Source organism: Heliangelus exortis, chromosome 18, assembly GCF_036169615.1.
Source record: "Heliangelus exortis chromosome 18, bHelExo1.hap1, whole genome shotgun sequence".
NCBI classification, from domain to species: domain Eukaryota; kingdom Metazoa; phylum Chordata; class Aves; order Apodiformes; family Trochilidae; genus Heliangelus; species Heliangelus exortis.
In genome coordinates, this window is record NC_092439.1 from 13302745 (window position 1) to 13327307 (window position 24563).

Here is a 24563-nt window from a genome sequence, read left to right on the forward strand (position 1 = left end):
GTTTTCCTACAGCTTGCATAAAATCCAGTACTACAGGTAAACTGTAGCATGCAGTTGGCCTAAAAAAGTTGTACTTCTTGAATGGAGGAAAACTGAGAGGTGGAGGAAAGGTTGGAAAGGGTGCTGCAGAGATGTGTGGCTAAGGAAAAGGAAAGCAAAATGCTGGTTTGATGCAGAAGCAAACAGAATAGAGAAGTGGGTCATTTTTCTGGGTCACAGTAAAAAGATATCATTTTTATTTCACTTGATCTGTCAGTTTTAACTTGAGAGCATAAGTTCCTAACCTGTGTGGAATCTCTGAAGAGTGAATGTTGAGCAGCCAGAGTCACAGGGAGGTCAGCTTTCCTAATACAGTTGTAATACCACAGAGCTCTGTTTAGTTTGGTTTGACCCTTGGATTTTTCTTTAATTTACTTTGGATAGACAGACTTTTAATAAAACTTAAGCTGCTTTATATCACAGTCTTGTTGTTTTAGGGTGGTTTTTTTTTTTAGCAAACAACATTCTCTCTGTGCAGATTTCACTGGTCAACAAAACAAGGGCGACTGCTCTCTTGGCAGGTGTCCTTCCTCTTTTGCCAGCACTGTTGCTTTTTAGTGTAACTGTGACAAGTCACTGTTACTTGGGGGTAAGATTGACTGAACATGGGGTTTCTCAAGAGCTGGATAATCTGTATGAAGTGCTGGGCTGCAGTGCGTGTTGAGCTGCAGCTTCCAGTGTGCTATCAGGGAAGCTCGAACTCCATCTTAAGTGGATTGCTTGGAGAGTAGGAATAAAAATACCTCCAGCTTCACAAGGATGTGGAGGCCTAACTTGGACATGTGAGTAAAAGGCAGCATGGAACTGGCAAACGGGGCTGCCTGGGTAGGAATTTTGGGAAGGAGAATAGCACATTAATCTTCCCAGGTGTGTCCCATGGCTGCAGTTTCCTGGGTTTGTGCAAACAGCAGCCACATTTCCACCTGCTTTGACCACCTGGGTTGGTGATGGCAGCAATGGCATGATTACTGCTAGGTTTAATTCAACAAACCTGTTGACCTTCTGGTTAAAAGGGAAGATGCCTTCTTAGTAACTGAACCGGGGTGCTTGGTGATACCATTCTGGGGAGCTGCTCCTTCTGACTGCTGCCTGCATTGCAGGTGTCCCCAAACTGGCAAATCCCCCAATTTCTCTGAGATGTCGCAGGGTCAGATTTTAGTGTTGCAGAGTAAGTGATGTCCTCAAGGCTTTTTGTTTTAGGTTATGTTACACCACACCCACCACCTTTGGTTATGATTTGGCTCTAAATGCTCTCGCAGGAAGCCGTGGGCACAGCTGCCCGTCCAAAGCTGTGTGTCAAATGGTGGTTATGTGGGGGTTGAAGGAGCTGGGCAGAGAGCAACTTCCTAAAGTCTGTTAGGAAAACTGACAGCAAAGTGTTTTCTCTGTCTAAAACTGCTGATGTGTTATAGCAGTTCTTGGGTTTGAGGATTCTGCTTCATCACTCATCCTCTGAGGACCAGGTGCCTGCTCTTAACTCTGGTCATAACAAGGGCTCTTGCTGCTTATGGTTTTAGTTCTCTTCACCCTTCTTCTGTTTAAACCCCTCCGATCAAGGTCTTGGTATCATTGCTGGGCTGACATTTAGGATGTAAAACAGTTCCTGGCAGAACAGCTCTAGCTCTGCTCTTGGGCTAGCCCGTGCCCTGATTTGTTGCTGAGTCCTGAGAGAGCAGCCCAAATCCATAATTATTCCCATTTCTGGCCGAGGGTCCAGCATGGCCTCATCACCCATCCTGCAGACAGCAACAGCCGCGTGTTTGCCCCCCGTGGCACCCTTCTCCTGGCAGATCCCTGCTTGCTTTTTGCTGCCCAGTGCATTGGCAGAGAAGTTTGTAATGGGCAGTGGTGCTGGCATCAGGCAGCGCTGCTGCAGTGGGCTCTGGGGGGCTGGGTCGCTCTTTCCTTCCTTCCTTTCCTTTTCCTCCCTTCCTTTCCCTTCCCTTTCCTTCCTCCCTTCCTTTCCCTTCCCTTTCTTTTCCTTCCTTTCTTTTCCTTCCTTTCTTTTCCTTCCTTTCTTTTCCTTCCTTTCTTTTCCTTCCTTCCTCCCTTCCTCCCTTCCTTTCCCTTCCCTTCCTTTCCCTTCCCTTTCTTTTCCTTCCTTTCTTTTCCTTCCTTTCTTTTCCTTCCTTCCTCCCTTCCTCCCTTCCTTTTCCTTTCCTTTCCATCCTCCCTTCCTTTCCCTTCCCTTTCCTTCCTCCCTTTCTTTTCCTTCCTTCCTTCCTTCCTTCCTTCCTTCCTTCCTTCCTTCCTTCCTTCCTTCCTTCCTCCCTTCCTCCCTTCCTCCCTTCCTCCCTTCCTCCCTTCCTCCCTTCCTCCCTTCCTTTCCCTTTCCCTTCCCTTTCCTTCCTCCCTTCCCTTTCCTTCCTTTCCTTCCTTTCCTTCCTTTCCTTCCTTTCCTTCCTTTCCTTCCTTTCCTTCCTTTCCTTCCTTTCCTTCCTTTCCTTCCTTTCCTTCCTTTCCTTCCTTCCCTCCCTCCCCTCCCTCCCAGCGCTCCCAGCCCCGTGTGCCAGAGCCCTGCCCGGCTCCACGGGATGCCAGCCTTGTGTAACCGGGCCCCGGCCCCGCTGCCCGTCCGGGGCGGGGCCCCAGCCCCAGGCCTCCGCCCTCCCGGGCCCGGCAGGGCCGGTTCAGGGGCGGCCTCGGGCGGGCGGAGGAGCCGCGGCTGCCGCCGCCCCCTGAGCCTCTGCCCATTGGCGGGGCCGGGCCGGGCGGCTGCTGCCCGGGGAGAGCCGCGCCGAGCACACGGGCAGTTCCCCCGCTCCGCTCCCCTCCCGTCCTACCATGGTCGGGGATCACTGCAGCCTCCCCGGTGAACGGCCCGTCCTCGCTCAGAGTCCCAAACCCGGGTTAAGCTGTAAAATGGTCCTGCAGGCGGTGGGCAAAGTGCTGCGGTAAGGACGGGTCCGGCGGTCGGGCCGGGCGGGTGCCCCGCGGGGCTGCCGGGGGCGGGCAGGGCGGGTGCCCAGGCTCGGGAGGAGCGAGCAGGGAGATGGAGCAGGGACAAATGTGGCCCGGCTGCCCGGTTCTGCTCAGCTCCTCTGGTGTCTGGAAGGGGGGGCGGGGGGGCTGCTTTTGGCTGCCTCTGGGTCTCGTGTAGCACTGAGAGGGTAGGAGTTGGAATAGCGATAGCCGCTTCGAGAGGAACAGTTGTCCGCCCATAGCGCTGCGGTCAAGTTTTGTTTGCCCTTCCTTGAAAACTAAATTTCCGGGGACGTAAGCAGACAGTGAAGGTCCTGACTTTCCTGAATAAGGAGGCTGACCAAGGCACTACATGTGCTTTGGCGTGTTTTCTACAGCAATGTCGTAAGATGAGGGGAAAAACTTACTCATGTAACTCAAAAAGATTTATGTGAACACTGAGACGTGGACTACTGAGACCAAAACCAGACTCTTTGGCAAAGGACATGAGGCAATCTGATTCGGAGGAGTTCTGACCCATCCTGGTTTGCTGGGAAAAATGTCACCACAAATATTAGGATTAGCAGCCTCGCTCTTCAACAACTGCAGCTTTTTTTTTGGTGGCGTGTGGTTCAGTTTTTTTCCTGGGGTCTATGAAGAATGGCAGTGCCGCTCTGGCATGGCTTTATTTGGCAAGCTTTCCTTTGTCCCTGTTTCCTACTTTCAGTTGCCAGTTGTTGAATGTTTGTCAACAGAAACATTATCCCTTTCCTCTGTTGACTCACCTCTCTCTCTCCAAGCCAGTTTAGGGGAGCCATTTATTAAAGCAGAGTGTTTTGGTTTAAAAGTGGCTGAGCAGTGGCTACAACTTAAACTGGATAAGTTCAGTGGTTTAAAATAGGCTTGGTGAGAAGAACTGCTTTGAGTTCTTATAGTCTTAAAAAAGTACTATATAGCTGTAAATTTTGTGTGTGTGTTTTTCCCCTTAATAAAAATATTTTCCTGTGGAAAACATCAGCTGGAGGAACTCAAGTTCATTTTTCAGCTTTTTAACAAGTTTAACATCCCTTCTTTGCAAGTTTGGTGGTTTTTTTTGGTTTTTTTTTTTTTTTTTTTTGGAGGGGGGAGGGTTGGGTTAGAAGGGGGGGCTGTCTCTAATTCAATCTGGTGTTACACAGCTGGTCATATCATAAAGTCCTTTGGCCAGCGGCTTGCTGGTCATGCTTTGAACCCTTTGAAGTTTTTGGTAGCTGTTCTATTGGCAGCAGTCCCAGATGAAAATAGATGGGTGCCTCTGTAGGGAAGAGTTGCCAAACCTTTTGTTCAGCATCTATGGCAGTAGAAAGTGTAGGTAACTTCCTGTGACTTAGCAGGGAAACAGATTTTTATGATTTTATTCGGCTCATGCTTTTGAAAAAGTATAATGTAACCTTGCACTTTGTCATCCAAATGAAGTACATGCAGAAACTGCATAATTTTATTTGCTTCCCTCCCCCACATATACTGTAAAACTTCTGAAAGCAAGAAAAAGTTATACGCAGAATATTTTGGGCTTGAGAATTAACAGCATAACTTTATTTTGCTAAGCTGTTCCTAGATGGGAGCAATAACATTAAAAAAACTCCACTACAAAATAGTGATCTCCTTTTGCACCTCATTAGAGAGAAATGGGAAGTCACAAAAACTTTATTTAGATGACAGACTGGGTTTTTTACTTTTCTTCTTGAATATATAATTCAGATGCCTTATCTGACCTTGCCTTGCTTCATCTTGCTTCTCTTAGGTTTCGTTCTGTAAAAATAAACTCATCCTGATCTGCAAAATTGCTCAGACAGTGTAAGAGCACTGGTAAATAGTCCAATCAAAGTTTCCTTATTGCAAAATTCAGGTATTAGTGCTTAAGAAAGTTTGAAACCACTGATGGTGAAAAAAGAAACCATAAGGTACCTTAATTAGGCCCAAAATGGTGGCTTGTTGGTGACAGCTGTGCTGGGATTTCTTGAAATGCAGAGCCACAGCTGAGCCTCATCCCCTTCCTTGTTGGTAAAGAACACCAGGGCTAAAGATGTGGTAGCATGCAGGGTGCAGTGCCAGGCTGCCAGGAGGAGCAGCTCCCTTTTTAGCACTTCTGAACTTAAATGAGATGAATCCCACCTTCCTGCAGTGCTTTACCATCTATTCCAGAGTGAGGATGGGGCAGAGGGCATTGAATCCCACTGCTGAGCCTGCCCACTGCAGCATTGCTGAGTTTTCTGTGGTCTGTACAGAGGATTCATCAATCTGAAAGTTCAGATGAAGTCCTGTTCCTTCTCATAGAATCCTAGAATCCTAGGGGTTGGAAGGGACCTCGAAAGATCATCTAGTCCAACCCCCCCTGCCAGAGCAGGGCCCCCTAGAGTACATCCCCTAGGAACGTGTCCAGGTGGGTTTTGAATGTCTCCAGTGAAGGAGACTCCACAACCCCCCTGGGCAGCCTGTTCCAGGGCTCCGTCACCCTTACAGTAAAAAAATTTTTTCTGATATTCAACTTGAACCTCCTATGCTCCAATTTACACCCATTACCCCTTGTCCTATCACTGGTCACCACTGAGAAAAGCCTAACTCCATCTCCCTGACACTCACCCCTTACATATTTGAAAACATTGATGAGGTCACCCCTCAGTCTCCTTTTCTCCAAACTAAAGAGCCCCAGCTCCCTCAGCCTTTCCTCATAAGGGAGATGTTCCACTCCCTTAATCATCTCAGTAGCTCTGCGCTGGACTCTTTCAAGCACTTCCCTGTCCTTCTTGAACTGAGGGGCCCAGAACTGGACACAATACTCCAGGTGCGGCCTCACCAATGCAGAATAGAGGGGGAGGAGAACCTCTCTGTTGGTCAGGCCTGCATATGGCTGGATGGAGAGATCACAGGATTTCATGTTTGTGCTCAGTGGGGTCTTGTAAACACCCCACTGCATTTCAGGCTGCTTTCTTCAGCAGAACTGGGAACCATCATCAGCACCACCCCCTCTCCATGCTCCCCAGGCTGCCAAGGAGTTGCAAACACACAGTGGACAAGGGATGGAGTTCCTGTCTCCTCTCTAAGTTGCCCTCCATTTGTGTCTCTGTCCTGGAGGTCAAATGGAAAGCTCACTTGCTCTGGTAGAATACTAAAGCAGTGTGATTTTTTTTTTTTTAATAGTAAATTAGTTGTATATTATTTACATGAGTTGTACATACTTCGTAACTCACTTTCTTGAAGTTTTTCCCGTGCAAGTTGTTTTTTTTTTTTTTTTTTCAGTAAGTCCAAGTCCTCCTAGGTGATGGGTACCAAATAGTGTCTGTGTCATCACCTGTTGGTGAGAGCTGCCAGAGGAGAGTCAGGATGGGGAAGAAAAACAGAGGGAAGTGTGAGGAAGCAAAAAGGCTTCATGAGATAAAGAAGCAGCCCTGAGAACCTGAAAAGAGTTTTAAAGGGCATGGGGAAAGTCAACTGAACCAGAAAGGGGGAAAAATGTAACAAAAGCAACACATATCCTTTCAGCCATTCTAATTAATTTTTTATGAAAGCTACTGTTAGGTTTATTACTCTTAAATAATTAGTGATTCAGCTATGAAGAACTCTGGAGATGCTTGTACATTTCATCACATGGGTTACTAAACTGTGTTTAACACTTCAGGGATGGGACTCAGACTAGACACTTGTAATGATTAAAAAAAAAATAGAATACCATTAGAAAAGTGGCAGCTCCCCTTTAAATTAATCTGAGCATAGCTGAGGTGAAGCTATGTGTATTCCTCAACACTGTTTTATTAGGGCTTTTGTTCCACTTCAGATGTTTTTTTTTTTTTAAAAATATGTTAATCTTATTTTTCCCCTCTCCTGTAATGAATTGTGAAATTATTTTGTCCATGGTTAGGGAGGAGAAAGAATAGATGTTGTTGTTTTGTTTTCTACAAGTTGTGGCTTCTGAAGAGAGGCAGAATCATGGTATGGTTTGGGTTGGAAAGAACCTTAAAGATCATCTAATTCCAGCCTCTCTGCCATGGGCAGGGACACCTTCCACTGGATTGCTCAATGTCCTGTCCAACCTGTCCTTGAGGAGTTCTAGGGATGGGGCATCCACAATTTCCCTGGGCAACCTGTTCCAGTCTCTCACTGAGCAATTTCTTCTGATGTCAAACCTAAATCTACCTCCCTCCAGTTTAAAGCCATTACCCCTTGTCCTGTCACTACATTCCCTTGTCAGAAGTCCTCTCCAGCTTTCTTGTAGCCCTCTTCAGGTGCTGGAAGGCCACTGTAAGGTCAACTCAGAGCCTTTTCCAGGCTGAACCACCCCAGCTCTCAGTCTGTCTTCACAGGAGAGCTGCTCCAGCCCTCTGAGCATCTCTGTAGCCCTCCTCAGGACTTGCTTCTACAGCTCCCTGGACTTGTTGTGTTTGGGCCTCTGGAGCTGAACATAGAACTCCAAGTGGGAGCAGAGCAGAGGGGCAGAATCCCTCCCTCCCTTAACCTTCTGGCCATGCTGCTTTTGATGCAGCTCAGGATATGGTTGGGTTTCTGGGCTGGAAACACACATTGCTGGCTCGTGATGAGCTTTCCATCAACAAACACCCCCAAGTCCTTCTCCTCTGGGCTGCTCTCAATCCATCATCCACCCAACCCATACTTGTGTTTGGAAGGGGAAAAAAGTACCATGTAAATATATTGGAATATTATTCTCCTTTTTAATATTATTTAATCAGTTGTTATATTTCTGCTTTGTTAAGCAGCTGATTACTGATAACTTCCTTGCAGAGGGCTGTGTTTTTTTCTGACCTCCAGCAGCACAAGTAGAAGGAAAACTCAGGCACATGAGATTTCCCCTCTCTGGTCTCAGCAGTAAGGGAGCTGCCCACAAGCATTCTGTGGAGCTGAGGACTCCAGGACAGAGTGTTCAGAGCTCACTGCCTGGGTCAGCCTTTGAATACTGATCAGAGCTGCAGTGCTCCTGCTGGGTCGTGGCACCTTGGGTCCTGTGCAGGTGATTTTCAGAGACTGCTCTTCAAGCAGCTTTGTAGTCAATGTGTTGCTTTTTTAGAGTCTCCTGTGAGGTCCCTCTGAGATAGGTGACTAATAATTGGTGATACAGTGTGAGGACAGAGGAGTGATGTGGGCTACAGAGTTGTGATGTCCTTGTGTAATGACTTCTGATAAAGTACAGTATGGTTTATAAGGACACATGGTACAGGATGGCTGTGGGAATAGATAACTGAAAACTCCTTTTTCTCACAGGAGTTTCCTTTCTCAGAGCAATGTCCAGGGGTGGATTTGGATACCAACCAAAAAAAAAAACCACTAAAAAACCAACCAAGCCCACTGTGTTTGGGTAGGGGTGCCATTGGGATCACAAACAAAGTGGAATCCTTACAGGTGCTTTTCAAGAGTGTAGTACTTTTTGTTAAGTGACAGTGTGATAATGATTGTTTCAGTCAAATAACTTGGTGAGTTTGTGTTGGCATCCTGGCTGACACTATACATTTTATGTCCAACACTTAATTAAAAAAAAAAATTCCTTATTTATTCCTCAAATAATCCATAGCAAGGTCAGGAAGAAACTGATTTAGTTTAGACATTGGATTCTGTCTTAAATGAACATGCAAACTTGTCTTAAACATGTTCATGAAATGTGACATAGGTGGCAGAAGCAGAGTGAGGTGGCTGCTGCTTTGCTGTCTTGCCTGGAATGGCCAGAGGTAGCTGGGATGCTTGTTTTTATTGGCAGAACTAAAGCAAATATTTTTAAAAATTGATCCTCTTTTAACCTAATTTAGGTAGAAAGATTTTTCAATAATTTAGTCTGGTCTGCACTATTACAAAGTAATTAGGATAAAACTTGTTCAGCATTAACTCATCTGGTTGATGCAGAGGTTTGGGGACAGACAGAAGAGGAGGGAGGGAAGGGGCTCACAGGCAAACGCTCTTCAGAACCGAGTCAGCTATTTTCATCTTGCTCTTTTTCTCTCCCACAACTTTCCATTGTACCAAAATAGTTCAAGACATTTATGGTTCAGGGCAACCATCACTAACTGTCCTGCTGTGTCTTGCTGGATATTTCTGTAGCAGAGCTGAGGCCTTGTTCAGTGACAGCCTTTTGGGACTCAGCTACTTGGAAAGGACCCGTGGCGTGAGGCATCTTGTGCTTTGGCAAGGTGTGAGCAGGCAGGAGGGGGGTCGTGGTACCTCTTCTGTGTGGATGAAAGCACAGATGTCCTTGTGGAGAGTGTCCTTGGATGTCTGTCCTGTCCTCAGGCTGGAGGGGAGGTGGGCTTGGCTGGCAGTGCCAGCCTGGGGGGCTCCTGCCCTCCAGACCTGTGGCTCTCACACTGCATATGCAGGTAGCAAAGTCCCTGCTGGTTGTGGCTGAGCACTTGTGCTCTGCTTGACTTTCAGCCCCACTAGAAGCAAACAGATAGTTCTGACACAGCCATACAGCCACCTGCTCTCCTTCTGAAGCTCTGGACTTGAGGCAGTGCTCTGGAAAGATGCTGTGTCTCTCACTAGTGGTCCAGTGAGCTGTGCACTCCTCCATTTCTTTGGGATAGTCATCTGTTTGTTCACTTGTGGTGGCTGCAGGAGTCATCACCCTGGTGCATTTATGAAAGTTGGTGAACCATGTGCAATGTATTAAGTTAATGAAGAAGTCCCTCTCTTTCTTCAGAGGTATTTGTAACACTGAGCTGTATTTTGGTTACCTGTTCTGCAGCCTGTGAAGTGATAGCCAGAGGGAGAGGACTGCTAGGATTCTTTTGTGTGTTGAAATAACCCTGTAAGGTGTCTCCAAAGTTGGCATAGGAAGGGCACCTGCCTGAGGTTTAGCACCATTTCCCTCTGTTTTAGGGGCAAAAAATGCAGCTTTTCTGTGAAGACTCTCCTGGATAGTTCAGGAATAGATTTGATTGCATCTCAAATGTCTGAACTCTTTCACCCCCTTTTTATCTTGTTTCCTTCATGTTTATTTCGTTATAAGATTTGCTCCAGATTTTAGCTGCTTGTTCCTGCCTGCAAGCTTTCAGTTTCTGTATGCAGAAATATGAGTGGGCAAGGTTCATCCTTCTATCCACTGTTCTTGTTCTGTTCTTGATGATGGTTGCTGGAGGGCTGTGGTGTTAGGAATATGGTTTTGCAGAGGTTGTCCCCCCCCTGCCTCTGAGGTGGCCAAACCAAAATCTACCTGTTCACCTATCATACATCTTTCTCTGTGATTACACCAGAACTGAATTTGATAAAGTGTTCTTCTTGTTGTGGGGAATTTTCTAATCCCTTTTCTTAATCCCTACTATTGTGGGACTCAAGAGAATCTTAACTAAGCTTTCAGCAAATGGCTGTTAAAAACATGAGATGTTGTTTTTCTTTTAAGTGCTGCCAGCACCTGGTCTCTGGAAAAAAGAATGGTATAGGATGTATGGATTAACCCTTTCTTCCAGCTTTCTGAAAAAAAACCAAACCAAACCACCACATTTCCTGGCATTGAATGCACTAACACCCAAGCTGGGGTGTTTGAGCATGTCAGAAAGTGCTGCTGTGTCCATATTTCAAGCATGCTTCTGAAATATGTTGGAAAATCCTTTTGGTCAGACAGCAGAACTGTCTGCTGAAGGAACATTGTGGAGGTCTGTGGAATTCCTTTTTAAAAAAAGGAAGAATCAGCAATGAGGACAGCTGTCCTCAGGCTGGCAGGGACAGAATATTCAAACCCTGGGGCAATTTAATATCTGAAAAAAAGAATAAAAAAATCTCTGAACAGCATACGAAGTACATGGATTAATGAGGAAAGAAGGCTTGGGCTTCTTCATGGTGATTTATAAAAATTCACACACAGGAGACATTTCAGTAGTTGCACCTTGGTAGCTCCACTTGCATTCCAGACAGATTCCCAGATCTGCTCTTCAGTCCCCTGTGTCTACATGGCACAGACTGGGAACACCAAAGCCTTCCACGTGCTGCCCACCAGTGATGCGTTTGGCAGAGCAGAAGGAGATTGTGTAATGAAGCAAAACCTGGATTATCAGAGAGTCCTCAGTTTGCTGTGACTGCCTCATCTGTCCAGAACAAACCTGTGCAGGGAAGAGGTGAAGCTACACCATGACCTCTGTGGGACAGATTATAGAAGCTCTATTCTGTCTCAACTGAAATCCTTATTTTTTTCAGTTGTTTTTCAGCATGCAAAGCTTTTTTTTCATCTCTAGGTACACCATTCAAATACAACAAAAAGTTTGCTTGTGTTTTTTTATTTGTGGGGTGTTTTTTTATTTTTTGTTTTGTTTTGGAGACTTAGATACTGAGAAAAATACTGAGAAGTAACTGGATCACCCCACAATGGCAGACAAATCCCTTGAGATGGATTTTGTTAGGGTCCATCTTCCATTTCTCTGCAGTGGAACCACTTGTGCAGCTCTGGATGAGCAGTGTGGCCACAGCTCTGCAAAGCCAGGATGAGCTGATGCTTCCTGCCAGCAGTGGAAGTTGTTCAGGCTGTGTTTGAGGAGTCAGCTGGGCACATCCAGCCCTTCTGCTGAGGTCTGAAAGGGTGGCTGCAGGGGGTGTTCTGAGGAAGAATCCTTGGTGTTGGCCTCTGCTTGCATGAATTGATAACTGCAAATCCACATGGACAGTGAAAGATACTGCTTGGCATGGTGCACAGGCAGCCAAGGGAAGGAAAAAAAGGAAAAAAACCCAGCATGCCACCTAATTTTAATACTTATTTTTGAAAATTTCTGGACTTAATGAATTTCTTGGCTGTGCTTCCAGCATTTAATTAAAAAGAATGAATGAGGTAATATGACAAGTTGAATATCTGTGGCTTGGGGTTTTCTGATTCCTAATGGATCTCTACGTGTCTGTAAAGGTGCTTCTGCTGATGGTTTTCAGTCTCCCTTGGATTATCCTCAAAAGTAATAAAATAGGGTTGGGAACCCCAGCTGTCTCATGAGAATGCACAGTGACTGATCTAACTCTACCAGTAATTAAACTATTATCCACTCTACTATTTTTTTTAAGTCACTCAGATATTCTTTACTTGGGCCCATGATTATGTAGTTTGTATTTTAAATACATTTTTCCTTCTTCTATTGTCCAGAAAACAAAAAAGTGTTTTCTAGGAAGTACGGAAACAGCTGTGTCCTGTTGATGACAGAGCTGAACAGAGCATTGCATCACAGAGTTTAAAGATTAACTGCATAACTAAATTAGTGAATATTTTGTGCATAAAACTTGTTAGTAAAAATTATAAAATTAAGGCTTTGTTGCCTTTTACCTTTAACTCTCTTACCCTGAGAGGAGATGGTTCTGTGATTCCCAGTTTTTTTGTTTAACAAGACAGCTCATGCTAAAATTGAAGGACACAGTTTCTCATCACAGGACCTATCTGTGGCATGCCAGGAGAGGTGGGACTTCCCTGAACTAACTTTGGTTTAAATTAAAAAATATTTAGAAATATCAAAATATTTTTTGATATTAAGAAAACATTTACATCAGTTTTTTAACTTCAGAGCTGCCATTGAGAGGGGGCTGACCTTGACCATGGTCATTTTGTGTAAATAGATGTTCTTCCTAACTAAAATGCTGTAGTTCAAGTGTAGGGGATGAGTTTGGGGAGCTTGACAAGAGTGGATGAAACTTTGAGGTGGGGGCACTTCTTCACCCAGGCAGCTCCTTGCCCAGCCTGTTCAATAACTAATGACTGAGTTAATTTCTCCCAGCTGTGTGTCTCAAGCCAACAAGATGCACATGTGTGTACCAGTAAAATGCTTGAAAAGTGAGTCTACAGGTGCTGACATGCAAAATTGCTTATGATTAGTAAAAACAATTTTTTTTCCCTCATGCTATATATCTAATAGAATTCATGTTGTTTACTGAAGCTCCTACAAAGCTGTTTGAAGTAGCTGTGTTGTTACCTGTGCTTCTGTGTGCACCTTCAGTTGTGGTGAGTCCCAGCACTTCTCTGTCCTGTTAAACCACACTTTTCAGACCATGTTTATGTGAAGGGTTCAGCTGGTGCAGTCCTGCCTACCACCTGACTACAGAGGTGATGTTTTCAAAGGTGGAACTGCAGTAGCAAGGCAGATGATGATGAATTTGTTTTCATTCTCTTCCCGACAAAAATAACTAATTTACCCTTCCAAAGCAAGGCACCTTTTGTAAGTAAATAGTTGTAATTTGTCCGGTCCTGCCAGGAGTAAAAAAGAGTCCTTTACTGTTCCTTGCCTCTGGGGAGCTGAGGAGAGAGACAACAGCAGTGCTTGAGCTGAGCTGCAACATGTTGCACCATGTTGAAAAATATTTCTCTATTTCCAGCACAGACTCTGGAGTGAGTATTCTCATTAACTGTTTGGGGACTGTCAGGCTGTCTTCTTTCCCACTGCACAGTATAGCTATAAAATGTATTTAAAAACATTTTTTCGATTTTCAAGGTTGGGAATTGTAAAATTCAGCTTACAAATACATCAGACATGTACCTGGCTTCCAAATGTGGGTAAGGTGGTGTGTTTGACCTGCATATCTAACATGCTTCCTTTGTTGCAGGTTTTCTCTAGGCTACAGTAATACTTAAAACTAATTATTATTGTTAGATAAATGAGAGCTCAAAGAGAGCTTGCAAGGCAAAAAGGCAGTGAGGAAACTACAGCACATCTTACAAAGCCAAACCTGTCTGCACCCTGGTAGTCTCTGAGCAGAGCAGACTGTCAGCATTTCCTATCTTGGGCTGGGTGCTGAAGCCAGGTTGCCATAGTGAAACCATTGCCAGCAATTAAAGTGCGGTTCTGTCCTGAAAAGCTCCTCTGTGCAAGCTGCCTTGTGAAATCCCCCATCTCTGCAGCTCTGAGGTTTCGAGGTGAAATTTGCTCGGTTTGGAAATAAAAAGCTTTGCAATCTGCCAGCTCTACAAAGTTCTTAGGGGTTGGAAGATAATCAGCAGTGTCTTCAGTGGTTTATGGGCTCTGGTGGAGAAATCCCACCCTGCAAAAAAGTGCATTGCATGTGCTCTTCTGGAAAGGTAACAGGAGGGCGTCAGCACAGCCAGGAGGCTGCTGCCTGAAGGGGAATTTAATCGGGATGCAGCAAAGTAACTGTGTTCCAGCAGAAGTTTACAGCATAATAAGTAAATAAACCACTGCTTCAGTTAACAGACATGTCTGAAAACACACAGGTTTCAGACCTTGGTGCAGATCACTCTTGGCTCTCTGGTGTGAGAGATCTCACTGCAGCATCTCTAACAGCATCAGCATCAATAGCTCTGCCACTCTCTGCTCTCAGCTGAGGGTCACTCCTTTGCCCATGTGTTTTAATTAAAGAAATTTAAGGTATATTTAGATTTATGCCTCGGACTGAAATGATTTCCAGTATAGAGGAAAAACTGTTTTTTTTCTGCTGTCTTTAAAAGCCAGTTCAGATACATTTACATGTGCAGATACCCAAGGCAAGGTGAAGTGAGTCCTGTTGGTGCTGTCTCTGCTGCAGCAGGGTGCATTTAGCAGTGGAGGATGATGAGGAAGCATTTGTGTTGCTAGAATACAAATTACATTTTTCCTCCAGGGAAAGCAAGGGTCCAGGAGCATCCTTATCTTAGTACTGTGGATGTGCCTGGGGACTGAACTGAACACCATGTTAGCAAGACAAACCCCAGAACCCCAGAGCCCAGCCTGTGTTTTCAGGCAGTGACTGACTGGGCAGAGATGTCCCAGTGACTCAGCATGGAATGGCTTCTCCTTCCCTTTGTGCCCTGCACCAGTGTCTTGCTCTGAGAATGCTCTCCTAGGGGAGGAAGAATTGAAAGCAGGAGACACTATACTGAGACACCTTACCAAGCAGGAATTTTCCCTCTTTTTGTTCAGATTTTGGCTTTCTTTATCAGACAGCCAGAGTTTGCCTACAGCTGAAGGCATAAAAACCAACTCAAGAACCACCACTCTGTCTGCCAGAGGCTCAGGACCCGGGCACCTCTGATGCAGCATTTTGCTCTATGGTTGGTTCTGAGCATTGGATAAATCAGTTGTTGTAGCAGTCACTGCTGATCTGTGACCTACTGCATCTCTCTTACCACAGACCCAATTTGTCTCCAGGTAGGGCTCTTGAAAAATAAACATTAGGCAAGATTTGTGTCCTTTTTCTTTCCTAATCCCCAAATAACCAAAAATCTGGACTGCAGTACATCACTTAGGAAAAGAATCTTGCTGAGGTTTAATGCTGGCACCTCCTGGTCTGGCTTTTTGGCACAAAAGCAAAAGAGAACATTTTAAAAAGAAGGACAATAGGGTGTTTGCTTGTGTTTACACTGTTGAAATTGCATCACTGGCTCCTAGAAATATGTAACCTTGCTGTCTCCCATTTGACATCTCTTCCCCCATATCCCGAGGGCTCTGTCCCACTTTGCCCCTCCCAGGTGTGCTGAGTGGAGGAGAAGCTGGACCAGTGCAAGGCTTCCACAGTCAGACCCTCCCCAAAGAGGCTGGGTACCCCCTCTCAGCCTAGGGGAGGCATTCTGGCAGGAATGCCCTGAGAAGAAAGGAAACTTCAGTCCAGCATTCTGTACCACAAGAATGCAACTCTGCATTTTTTTAGCATTAACTGAGCTGTTTGCATGCCTGACCTTGCCTCTGTAGCCATTCTTCCCAGAGCTGCATTGAAGATGGGAGACCCTGAACAAGAGAGAAGGAGCTTCAGTGGTCCCTGGCCACCAGCAGCCACCTGGGGAAGTGTCAGCACTGTACTTAGAATAATATCATAGAATAATTTAGCTTTGAAAAGACCTTGAAGTCCAGCCATAAACCTAACACTGCCAAGTCCCACTAAACCATGTCCCTAAGTACAGTATCTGCACAGCTTCTGAGCCCCTCCAGGGATGATGACTCCACCACTCCCCTGGGCAGCCTCTTCTGGTGCTTGACAACCCTTTCAATGAAGAAAGTTTTCCTAATACCCAAGCTAAACCCCTGGCATGGCTTGAGGCTGTTTCCTCTTGTCCTATCACTTGTTACCTGGGAAAACAAACCAACCCCCATCTCACTGCACCCTCCTTTCAGGTAGTGGTAGAGAGTGATAAGGTCTGCCCTCAGCCTCCTTTTCTCCAGAATAAACAACCCCACTTCCCTCAGCTGCTCCACATAAAACCTGTTCTCTGGGGAGTCCTGCAAAAGGGAGCGGAAAGACCTGAGGTACGAGAGATGAGGTGTGTCTGGGTGCTCTGTGATCTTGCTTTGCCAGTACCAGTACCCAGTTTGGCCCTACAGAATGTTTCAGGCTTCCTGTTGGGAAGCAGCACTAGGGAATAACGTTATTGCACTTGTCATCCTTAACGTGCCTGCCATGCCTTGGCACCGACTGCTCCCAGCACAGCATCTGGGGGCCAAGCAAAGATTCCCTTTTAAGGCAAAGAGCCACTATGAGAATCCAGAAGAAAAAGTTTCCCTGGCATGTAGGGTGCATTCTTCTTTCCTCCTCCTCCTCTTAAATAAACTATTAGTAACTTTTAAAAACAGAACAAAAATGAAGAAGCAGGGCCAGAAAGGCTGCTGAAGACATTTTATTCTCTGCAGCCCCCTTAGAGCTGCTCAGCAGCTGAGCCCTGGAGCTTACCCAGGGCAGGAGGGGGAAGAATGAAACTGAGGTCAGAGGGGTCTGGCAGAGACCTGGGGCAAGAGGAGATCAGAATGTAGACAGTCCTAAAAAGCTGAGACCCTCTCCCTTCTCCAGGCCCTGGAGAAATGGTCTGACTGCAGTGATCCATGAAGATTTGTCCTGTGTGCTCCTCTGGGATTCGTGTTGCTTTCCAACACCTTACGCAGCTTCCCATCCCGTGCTGATGTTCTTTTCTTTCCCAATCCTGAACGTGGACATCCACAATTTGTGTTCTGGGTGTGTTGTCAGGTGGCATTTTCAGCTGAAGATTCAGTAGTCACCTGGGTTAAAACCAGGATATGGGATTGCAGAAAAGCTCTAGGGAGACACTAATCCTGTATGGTTTTAAGGAAAGAGGGAAATACAAATATTGTCTCTAGCTTTTTCTCAGAAGAAGGGCAACTCAAATGCAACTTTTTATTCCAATTTCCTTGCCTGCTATACAAATAAATAAAGATGCTGAATTACCCAGGAGTGATTTTTAAGCTGCCTGGTGTCTTTAAGCTTCCAGTCCTGTACCTAGGTGAGGAGAAAAGACTGAGAGCTGATGGCATAGGAAACCAGACTGTCTTCAAGAGTTTGTTTCTGTCCTATAAAACTGGTGTAACCTACTGCTTCATTGTTCTTGGTGGGAGTTTGTCACTTGGACTCATAAATTTTAGCTCATAAACCTCTTCCCTTCGTGCTGTGAATGTGTTCAGGACTCCCATATTTCTAACCAGAATTTAACAGGTAACTTCTTCCCAATAAAGTGCAACAGAAAAACCAGGGAGGGTGGTAACTGCATCTGTGAGCAGCTAACCTGGTTTTTCTTACAAAGCTGCAGCCTTCTGTGGATGGCTGAAATTTGTGGGGTTTTCAAACCCTCTTTTTACCTTAATGTGATTTATTCCCTCTTCTGTTGTTATGGCATCCCATTCACTTCCTTACCCAAAAGGGAAGAAGAGAGATGCAAGAAAGAAAGTATGCAATGTACCTTCAGTTTGTTATAAACCCTTACTCACTGGAAAATATAAAACCATGAATGTCTTCCTAAAGCCTGGCCTAGGAGACACTGTTAAAATGTTGGCTTTCTGCCTCTCTCATTCTGTTTTGGCCTCTGTTTTAAGCAGCTAACCCCCATCCTCAGGTTACCCAGAAAGCAGGGTTTGGCAGGAGTACTTCACACTCTCATACTCCCATCAGTGGAAGATATTTTAAAACATGACACTTTGAAAACGGGAGGAAAAAAAAAAAACCAGGATGAAAATCAAATGCCAAAACAGTTCTATTGATTTGGTAATATAGAGGTGCACCTGGGTGAGGTGCAATATGGTGTTGCTGCTGGAGACTTCCAAGTTTTCCACATACACTTTTTAGTTGGGAAATGTACCATTGCAATATTAAAATTTTCCAGATTCTACACTATAAAAATTACATAGGCCAGGTTACTTGAAAATACCCCTCCCCCAAAATCTCCAGAGACTTCTAAAATATAATTTGATAATATTTCTGTTGGCATTTTATTGTTTGATCTTCCTTTAAATAGATTTTTCTCTTGGTTCCACTCTTGCATGCTTTGCTATGAACCCTGGGGCTTTATTCTTTGCTCACCAACACTGAGCAGAGCCCAGCTGGATTGTCCCAGCTGACACGTGGGGATTGCTGGGATTATACCAATTAACCTGGGATAAGAAATAGGGCTGGTTACTAAAAAATAATACTAATCACAAAATAAAGTTCATAATCCGTGGTGGTTTTTATCTGCACAGACGTATGAATTTTAAGGTTTGCAAGCAGGGAGACAGATTTGCCAAGTAAGTCCTGTTGGACCTGTTCTGTCAATTTTTAAATGGAAATCATGTTTGAGACTTGGCTGGAACCTGAAACTGGTGCATGATCCAGAGGGCAGAAAGAGATTGGAGTTTTGCCTGCAGCTCTGCTCCTCACCACTACAGGCTTTTGAAATAAACTTTTTAGCTCTGTAAAGCTACTCATATATTTAGTACCAAACCCACTTTAATATTCCACATTAAAAAGAGAAAAACCACTGATTACTTGTATTTAAAAAAGAAAAAAAAATAAACAGCCACTCACCCCAAGGATAGTTGAGTGTGAAGGGTAAGAGATGATGACTGAAGCATCATTCTCCTTTAAGAGATTTGGTTTTGATGCAGTATAAAACACTGCAGAGCTTGCTGGAGACAGCAAGAAATTGTTATAGCTGTGCTGATTCCCTCTAGAAAAAAACAGGAATCGGGAACTGGGAGAAATAATGTTAAATTGCATGATCATTTTAGGGAAACTTGGTGTTTAACATAGCATTAGTATTCCCTCTGTGTCATCAACCTTGTAATAAATGAGATTCTCATGACCAAATCCACAGATGCCTGGTACAGGTCCAGACTGAGATGAACTCTCAGGGTATGGAGCTTGTCTGCTCAGTGGACATTGATAACTCAGCTAAATCAGGATTGCTTCACTGTGCTGCTTTCCAAACAAACTGTGTCAATTTAAACCAAAACATCTTTAGTATTTGCACCATAAATAAACTCTGACCCTAACAGCCACTTTCTTCTATAAAATGGGAATAATACTTTCTTCATATGGTTTTAAAACAAAATTAATACCTGGATGTTCTTTTGAGGATGCTCCAAAGACTTTTTTTTTAAAACCAAGAAACTACTGGGCACCTGATCAAGAAGGAAATGTAAGAGAGACATTAGAGGAGTATCTTTATTAACTGAGATGGGATAAGAAAACAAGCTGGGGAACTGGAAGTTTTACTCAGTCTCAACAAAGCAATGAGACCAAGGGAAAAAAATTAACACAGCCCAGTGGGCCTGTCACTTGGTGGAGAGTCTTGCACATCTCTGGTGAAATCCAGGCAAACTTCCAGCTGCTGAGTTTCCTCAGTTGGACACAGGGAGCCCTGCTAGAAGGATTAGTGAGTGCACTGCCCTTGGCTGGAGCCACTTAGCTGAACCTTCTGAGACTGCAGAGAAGTGACCTCTCTTCTGCCATGTCACAGAATCACAGAATTCCCATCACTTTTCCCTCTCTCAGCTTCACCAGTGGGTGTGACATGGCCTGTGGCACCCTGTTCAATAGAGTGCCTAAAACTAACCCAACACAAACCTATCTGGGGAGTTATCTGAGGAATTAGTTTGCATTCTTGGTTTGCCTGTCAATAAAAACTGCTGACTGCTGTCTCCTTGGGTTCCCTGAAGATGTTTTTTTTCCTTAAGTAGTAGTTAAGCACTGGTAGACAGGTTTTGGTGTAACCTCCTGACACACATTCACCAACCTGCTGTGTGACAGCCGATCCTTCAGCTGCTTTGGGAATGTTTGATCTGACGTGGATGGGCTGAGACAAACTGAGCAGAATTCCCCTTTTTTTTTACAAAAGACACAGGTAAACATGACTCAGAACTTTGGTTTCCTTTGGGGTGCCTGTAGCAGCATTTTGAAAGGTACTGTCTCCTTGAAAGGTCTTGCATGAAATTTGGTAAATAATAATCAACAGGTCTTGGATTTTGGTGTTTCCTGAAAAGAGCAGTGAAACTCTACTGTTCTGTCACTTTTTCTTTCACTGAAAGACTGAATAAGCTGTTGCTTGATGCGGTGCTTGATGCTCACTGCTCCAGTCTTCACTTATAAGGGTGTTCTGGAACATTTCAGAAATGGCTATATGCAGTTTTTCCTATTTGTGTACTTTAAACATAAAATGAGAAGTTGGGGAAGGCATCTTGAATGTGAACAGCTCACAATTTGGAGTTGGTTCCCAGTAGATGGTGTTTTTTTATGAGTCTTTGAAACAACATTGAGCTTGGAGGTAAGAAGCTGACTTCTAAACTTCACACTATTTGGTAATTCTGGTAGTGTTGAATGTGTGAGCTTTTGGTTTTTGGAATATGGAACTATTATTTGTTGAATAATATGCAGTCATGTTTTCTCCATACTGCTGTGTAAGTCAGTAAGGAAAATGTTTTACCATTCACAGTTTCCAAACTAAACCCCTGGTTTTACAGCCTGAGCCTGACTCAATTAATAAAAGTACGTCTGATTTTTTTTAACCTAAGTTCTGTCTACCTGAGGAAAGGTGTGTGGTCTAGTTCAAAACATTTTTAAGACTGGCTTGTATTTTTTTTTTTTTTTTTTAAATTTGTACTTATAATATCCAGGCCATGTAGTACCCCAACTGCACTACGTGCAGGTCATGAAAATCTGCTGATAGAAAGAATTCCTGTGTCTTGCATTAGCTCTCAACAGCTGCAAATGGTGAAAAAGAAGTTTGTACTGCACATGGTTATCTGAGAGTGAGGTTTCAGTGATGTGAATAAACCCGTGGTATCAGTGATTATGGACATTTTGCAGGGTCACTGATGATGCCCAGGAGTCAGGTGCTTTTTTAAACTGAGCCAAAGCTTTTGAAAGGGACAGAACCCGGGCTCCTTCAGAGAGCTGTTCAGAGTGCTCCAGTTCCCACACAAGGTGCTTGTGGAAAGACTCACACAATCTGTCAAAACCATCCCAGGTGGCTCCATGTACTAATCCAGCAGAGAACCAACAGTGGAGTGGAAAAGAGGGGGTGTGTGACAGGACAAGGTATTGTCATTTGCATTAGCAAACTTGTGAAATATATTTAGTGTTTTTTTTTTCTTTTCTTAAAATGTGGAGAAGATGCTGAAGTGGGAATTAGGTACACACACAGTTTCTGAAGGCTTTTCTCAGCCTCCTGGGTCTGGTGCCTCCTGTGGTTTTCTTCCCCAGCCCAGCTCTAGGACAGATTCAGCTCCCCTCAGAATTCTCCTCTGAGCTGCCGAGGCACAGCCCTAACCTGAGGCCCTTGGTTTAAGTATCCTGAAGCAAAGACACAAACTCTGCTCTGCCCAAGCTTCTCACTGACAGCTTTTATCCCCAAGTCTGCTTAATGCCATTTGTTGAACCTGTGTCTGAAGCTGAAGATACTTTTTGTGTCATTGTTATCAGAATCATAATTGTCTTTAAAAATCAGCTTATCCTTGAATGCCTGAATTCTGCCCCTGCCTCCACCCCCAGCCCCCTCAACCACTAAGCCCAACCAGCTGAAAAAGAATCCTAAAGGTTTTTTTTAATATTTTTTTTCTATTCTGAATAGACCATAATATTGTTTGTCAGAGGCCCAGAAAGTATGAAGGTGCTGTGTGGAGTGTGCCAAGCTGGGTTTCAGCAACATCAGGAATAAGACAGCCTGTGCTGGGATTTAAGGAAATCAGGGCCAAGTGCATGGTTTCAGCTGGATTTATGCTGTTGGCTGTCAGGGTGAGGTGTTTTCAAGTCTTAACATTCTATTCCTCCTGCAAAAGGAAAACACCAAGCCTCTTGTTTCACCTCCTATAAAGTCAAGGTACAGACTATTGAACAAAACTGTTGGTTTGTGTTACTACACTTTCCTGGAGTGCAAGATTCTGTGAAAATCAGATGTCTCTGGCCCAAGCATGAATTAAATACATCTTCCAGATCCCTTTAGGGATTTAACTCCTACAATTTTTGCCTTCACGGACTTTTCTTTTGTGTCTTTAGCTATGTCTTAAATTAATCTTCACATGTACTGGTTTCAGTTTATGCTCTTACAGTATCTGTATTCTTTAAAAAGGTGATCTGTGTCACAAGCATCCTCTCTCTGACCTTGAAATCTGCCTTTCTCATTAACATATTGAAATAAGTCATGACCATCTTCTCCATCCAGAGACTTCCTGCAGTGATGGCTGCACATCTGTGGTTTGTAAATGTATTGTGAGGATGTAAGTGTAGATGGTGCTGCTGTCACCAGATTTTATTTTTCCTTGGTGATGGCCTTCCTGAAACCTTGGAGTCTCTCCAGTCTTAACTGACTGGTTAGAGACAAGTATGGAAAGACTCAGTGCAAGGTGAAGATGGCAAACTCTGGCAGCACCAATGACCAAGTTCTAGTGAACTGTGGCATGGAAGCCTTTGTTATGGAAGGTGAATCTTGATCTCTGCAGGGTTGATAAGGTGGAGGTTGAGTCATTCTTAAGATAGGTTTAATGAACAGATGAGTGAAGAGCCCATGGTGACAGAAAACTGGAAATAGGAAAGCACTGATACTTCAAACACCATTCCAGGAAAGATGTGCTTCCCATCCTCACAGGAAAAATCAAGCCTTGGAAGATAATTTCAAATGTGTTCAGACCTAAGCCAGAACACGAGGTCAGCTTCCTTTGGATGGGATCCTGATGAGTTTCAGCAGCAACTCAATGTAACCTGCCAAGGGGGACTTGTCTTGGTTTTACAGATTCTTTAAAAACTCTTAAACCAAGAAAACCTGACATTAAAAAATCCTGGCATCTCCTCCTTGTGTTCATGTGATAGTGCACAGCAAGTATTGCACTTGTCCCTCACCACTGAACCTGTCTGCTGTCTCTGGTCGGGTGCTTTTTTAACTGTAGAAGCACACGGCTGTGCAGCTGCCTGACCACATAGCCTAAAAAAGTGCTGTCCCAACATCCTTCCTCAGAAGTCCTCAATGAAACCCTGGCCCAGAAATATGGGTTGGGTTAAGAGTATAATTTGAGGACATTAAAAGCAGAGTAGGAAGAAAACTCCAGTAATTTGTAAGAAAACATTAAACACTTGAGAAATGGGAGATGGGAGGTGCCAAAGTGCCCTGGAGAGAAATGCATTTGATCAATGTGGTTTTCTGCTCATGCAGATCTGATAGCTCAGTCCATAACACACTGGATTTTAGGGTATTTTCTGAAATAAAAATGAACTCTGATCTTTCTGTCTCAAGTATCTTGGGAGCTGAGTAAGCAAAGGTAATGTAGTTGTCAGTGTTTCTGGCTGGAGTCAGAGATGCTTACTTCCAGGTTTTTGGTATCTCAGTGAACACAGGGCTGGAGCAGTGAGGAATGCTGGAGTTCTCACTAAGTAGTGCCAACACACTGCGTGGAAAGAGCAGTTTTCCACCTAAGATTTCTCTTCTTGCTGCAGTCTGCTTTTGCTGTTCCTCAAATGCCCATTTTCCAGGTGCCAGTTACCTGTGTGGGGCAGCAGACTGGCAGTGTCAGCATCAGAGCAGCTCCCCTGAGCACGGTGCCGTTCTGCTGCCAGGGCTGACCAGAGGCACAGACACTGTTCCTCTCACAGGAATTTGCAACCTAAACTGACAAAGGGCAGTGGAGGTGGAGCAGTTCTGTCTCAAGTTTTTAAGGCCATTCAAAACTTCCAGTGTTACCTGAACAAAGTGGCTGAGTTAAAATACACTTTTAAAGCAACTATTTTTTGCTTTAATAAATAAAATAATGAGGCTGAGGGGTGGGGAGACAGGAGGAGAGGTGTAAACACAAATACAGGATAAAACAGTTTTTTTCAGGTTTCTGTAGCTGTTAATCAACAGCAAAGGTAACATTTCTTCTTTCTTTTTAATCTCTTGCAGGAAGTCCAAGGGAAAGCCAAATGGTAAAAAGCCAGCACCGGAAGAGAAAAAACTTTACCTAGAGCCAGAATACACAAAATCCAGAATTACTGACTTTGAATTTAAGGAACTAGTGATGTTACCACGAGAAATAGACCTCAACGAGTGGCTAGCCAGTAACAGTGAGTATTGTGAACATACAGCTCAGAGCTTGCTGCCTCACCAGAGAAGGCATTTATTCATTGTTTCTTTTTACTGTTTTCAGTGCTTAGAAAAACACTTAATGACTATTTATGATTACTGCACAATGCATATCATTATACCTTGAATGGTAATTAAGTTGTCTTACTTAGAAACCAACTGTGCTGAGCAGCATGGAAGCCTTGATGTGTTTCCTCCTTCCCATTCCCTCACTGCAGCACTCAGGGCGTTTAAATTTTTGATGCTCCTTGTTTGCTGAAGCTGCTGGGTCAGGACATTTCTGACTCAAGCTATTGGTCTTCCAGCAGCTTTGTATGTAGAGTGAGTTATGCTTAAAGCCAGAAGTTTTTAAGTCTTTTGGCTGGATTTCTTTTCCCCTCTCCTTCCA

The 24563-nt window shown here is 44.3% G+C and overlaps 1 protein-coding gene across 4 annotated transcripts in view; it reads left to right on the forward strand.

Moving 5' to 3' along the window:
- MOB2 (MOB kinase activator 2) overlaps nucleotides 1-24563 on the forward strand; it is a 114304-nt gene that overhangs the window by 79558 nt on the left and 10183 nt on the right. For 3 of the 4 annotated variants that reach the window (XM_071762448.1, XM_071762447.1, XM_071762446.1), the window contains exon 2: nucleotides 23996-24156. In XM_071762448.1, the coding sequence (XP_071618549.1) occupies nucleotides 23996-24156 (161 nt within the window). Of the gene's footprint in view, nucleotides 1-2670; nucleotides 2934-23995; nucleotides 24157-24563 lie in introns of those variants that run through there. The other variant, XM_071762445.1, reaches the window with a different exon arrangement.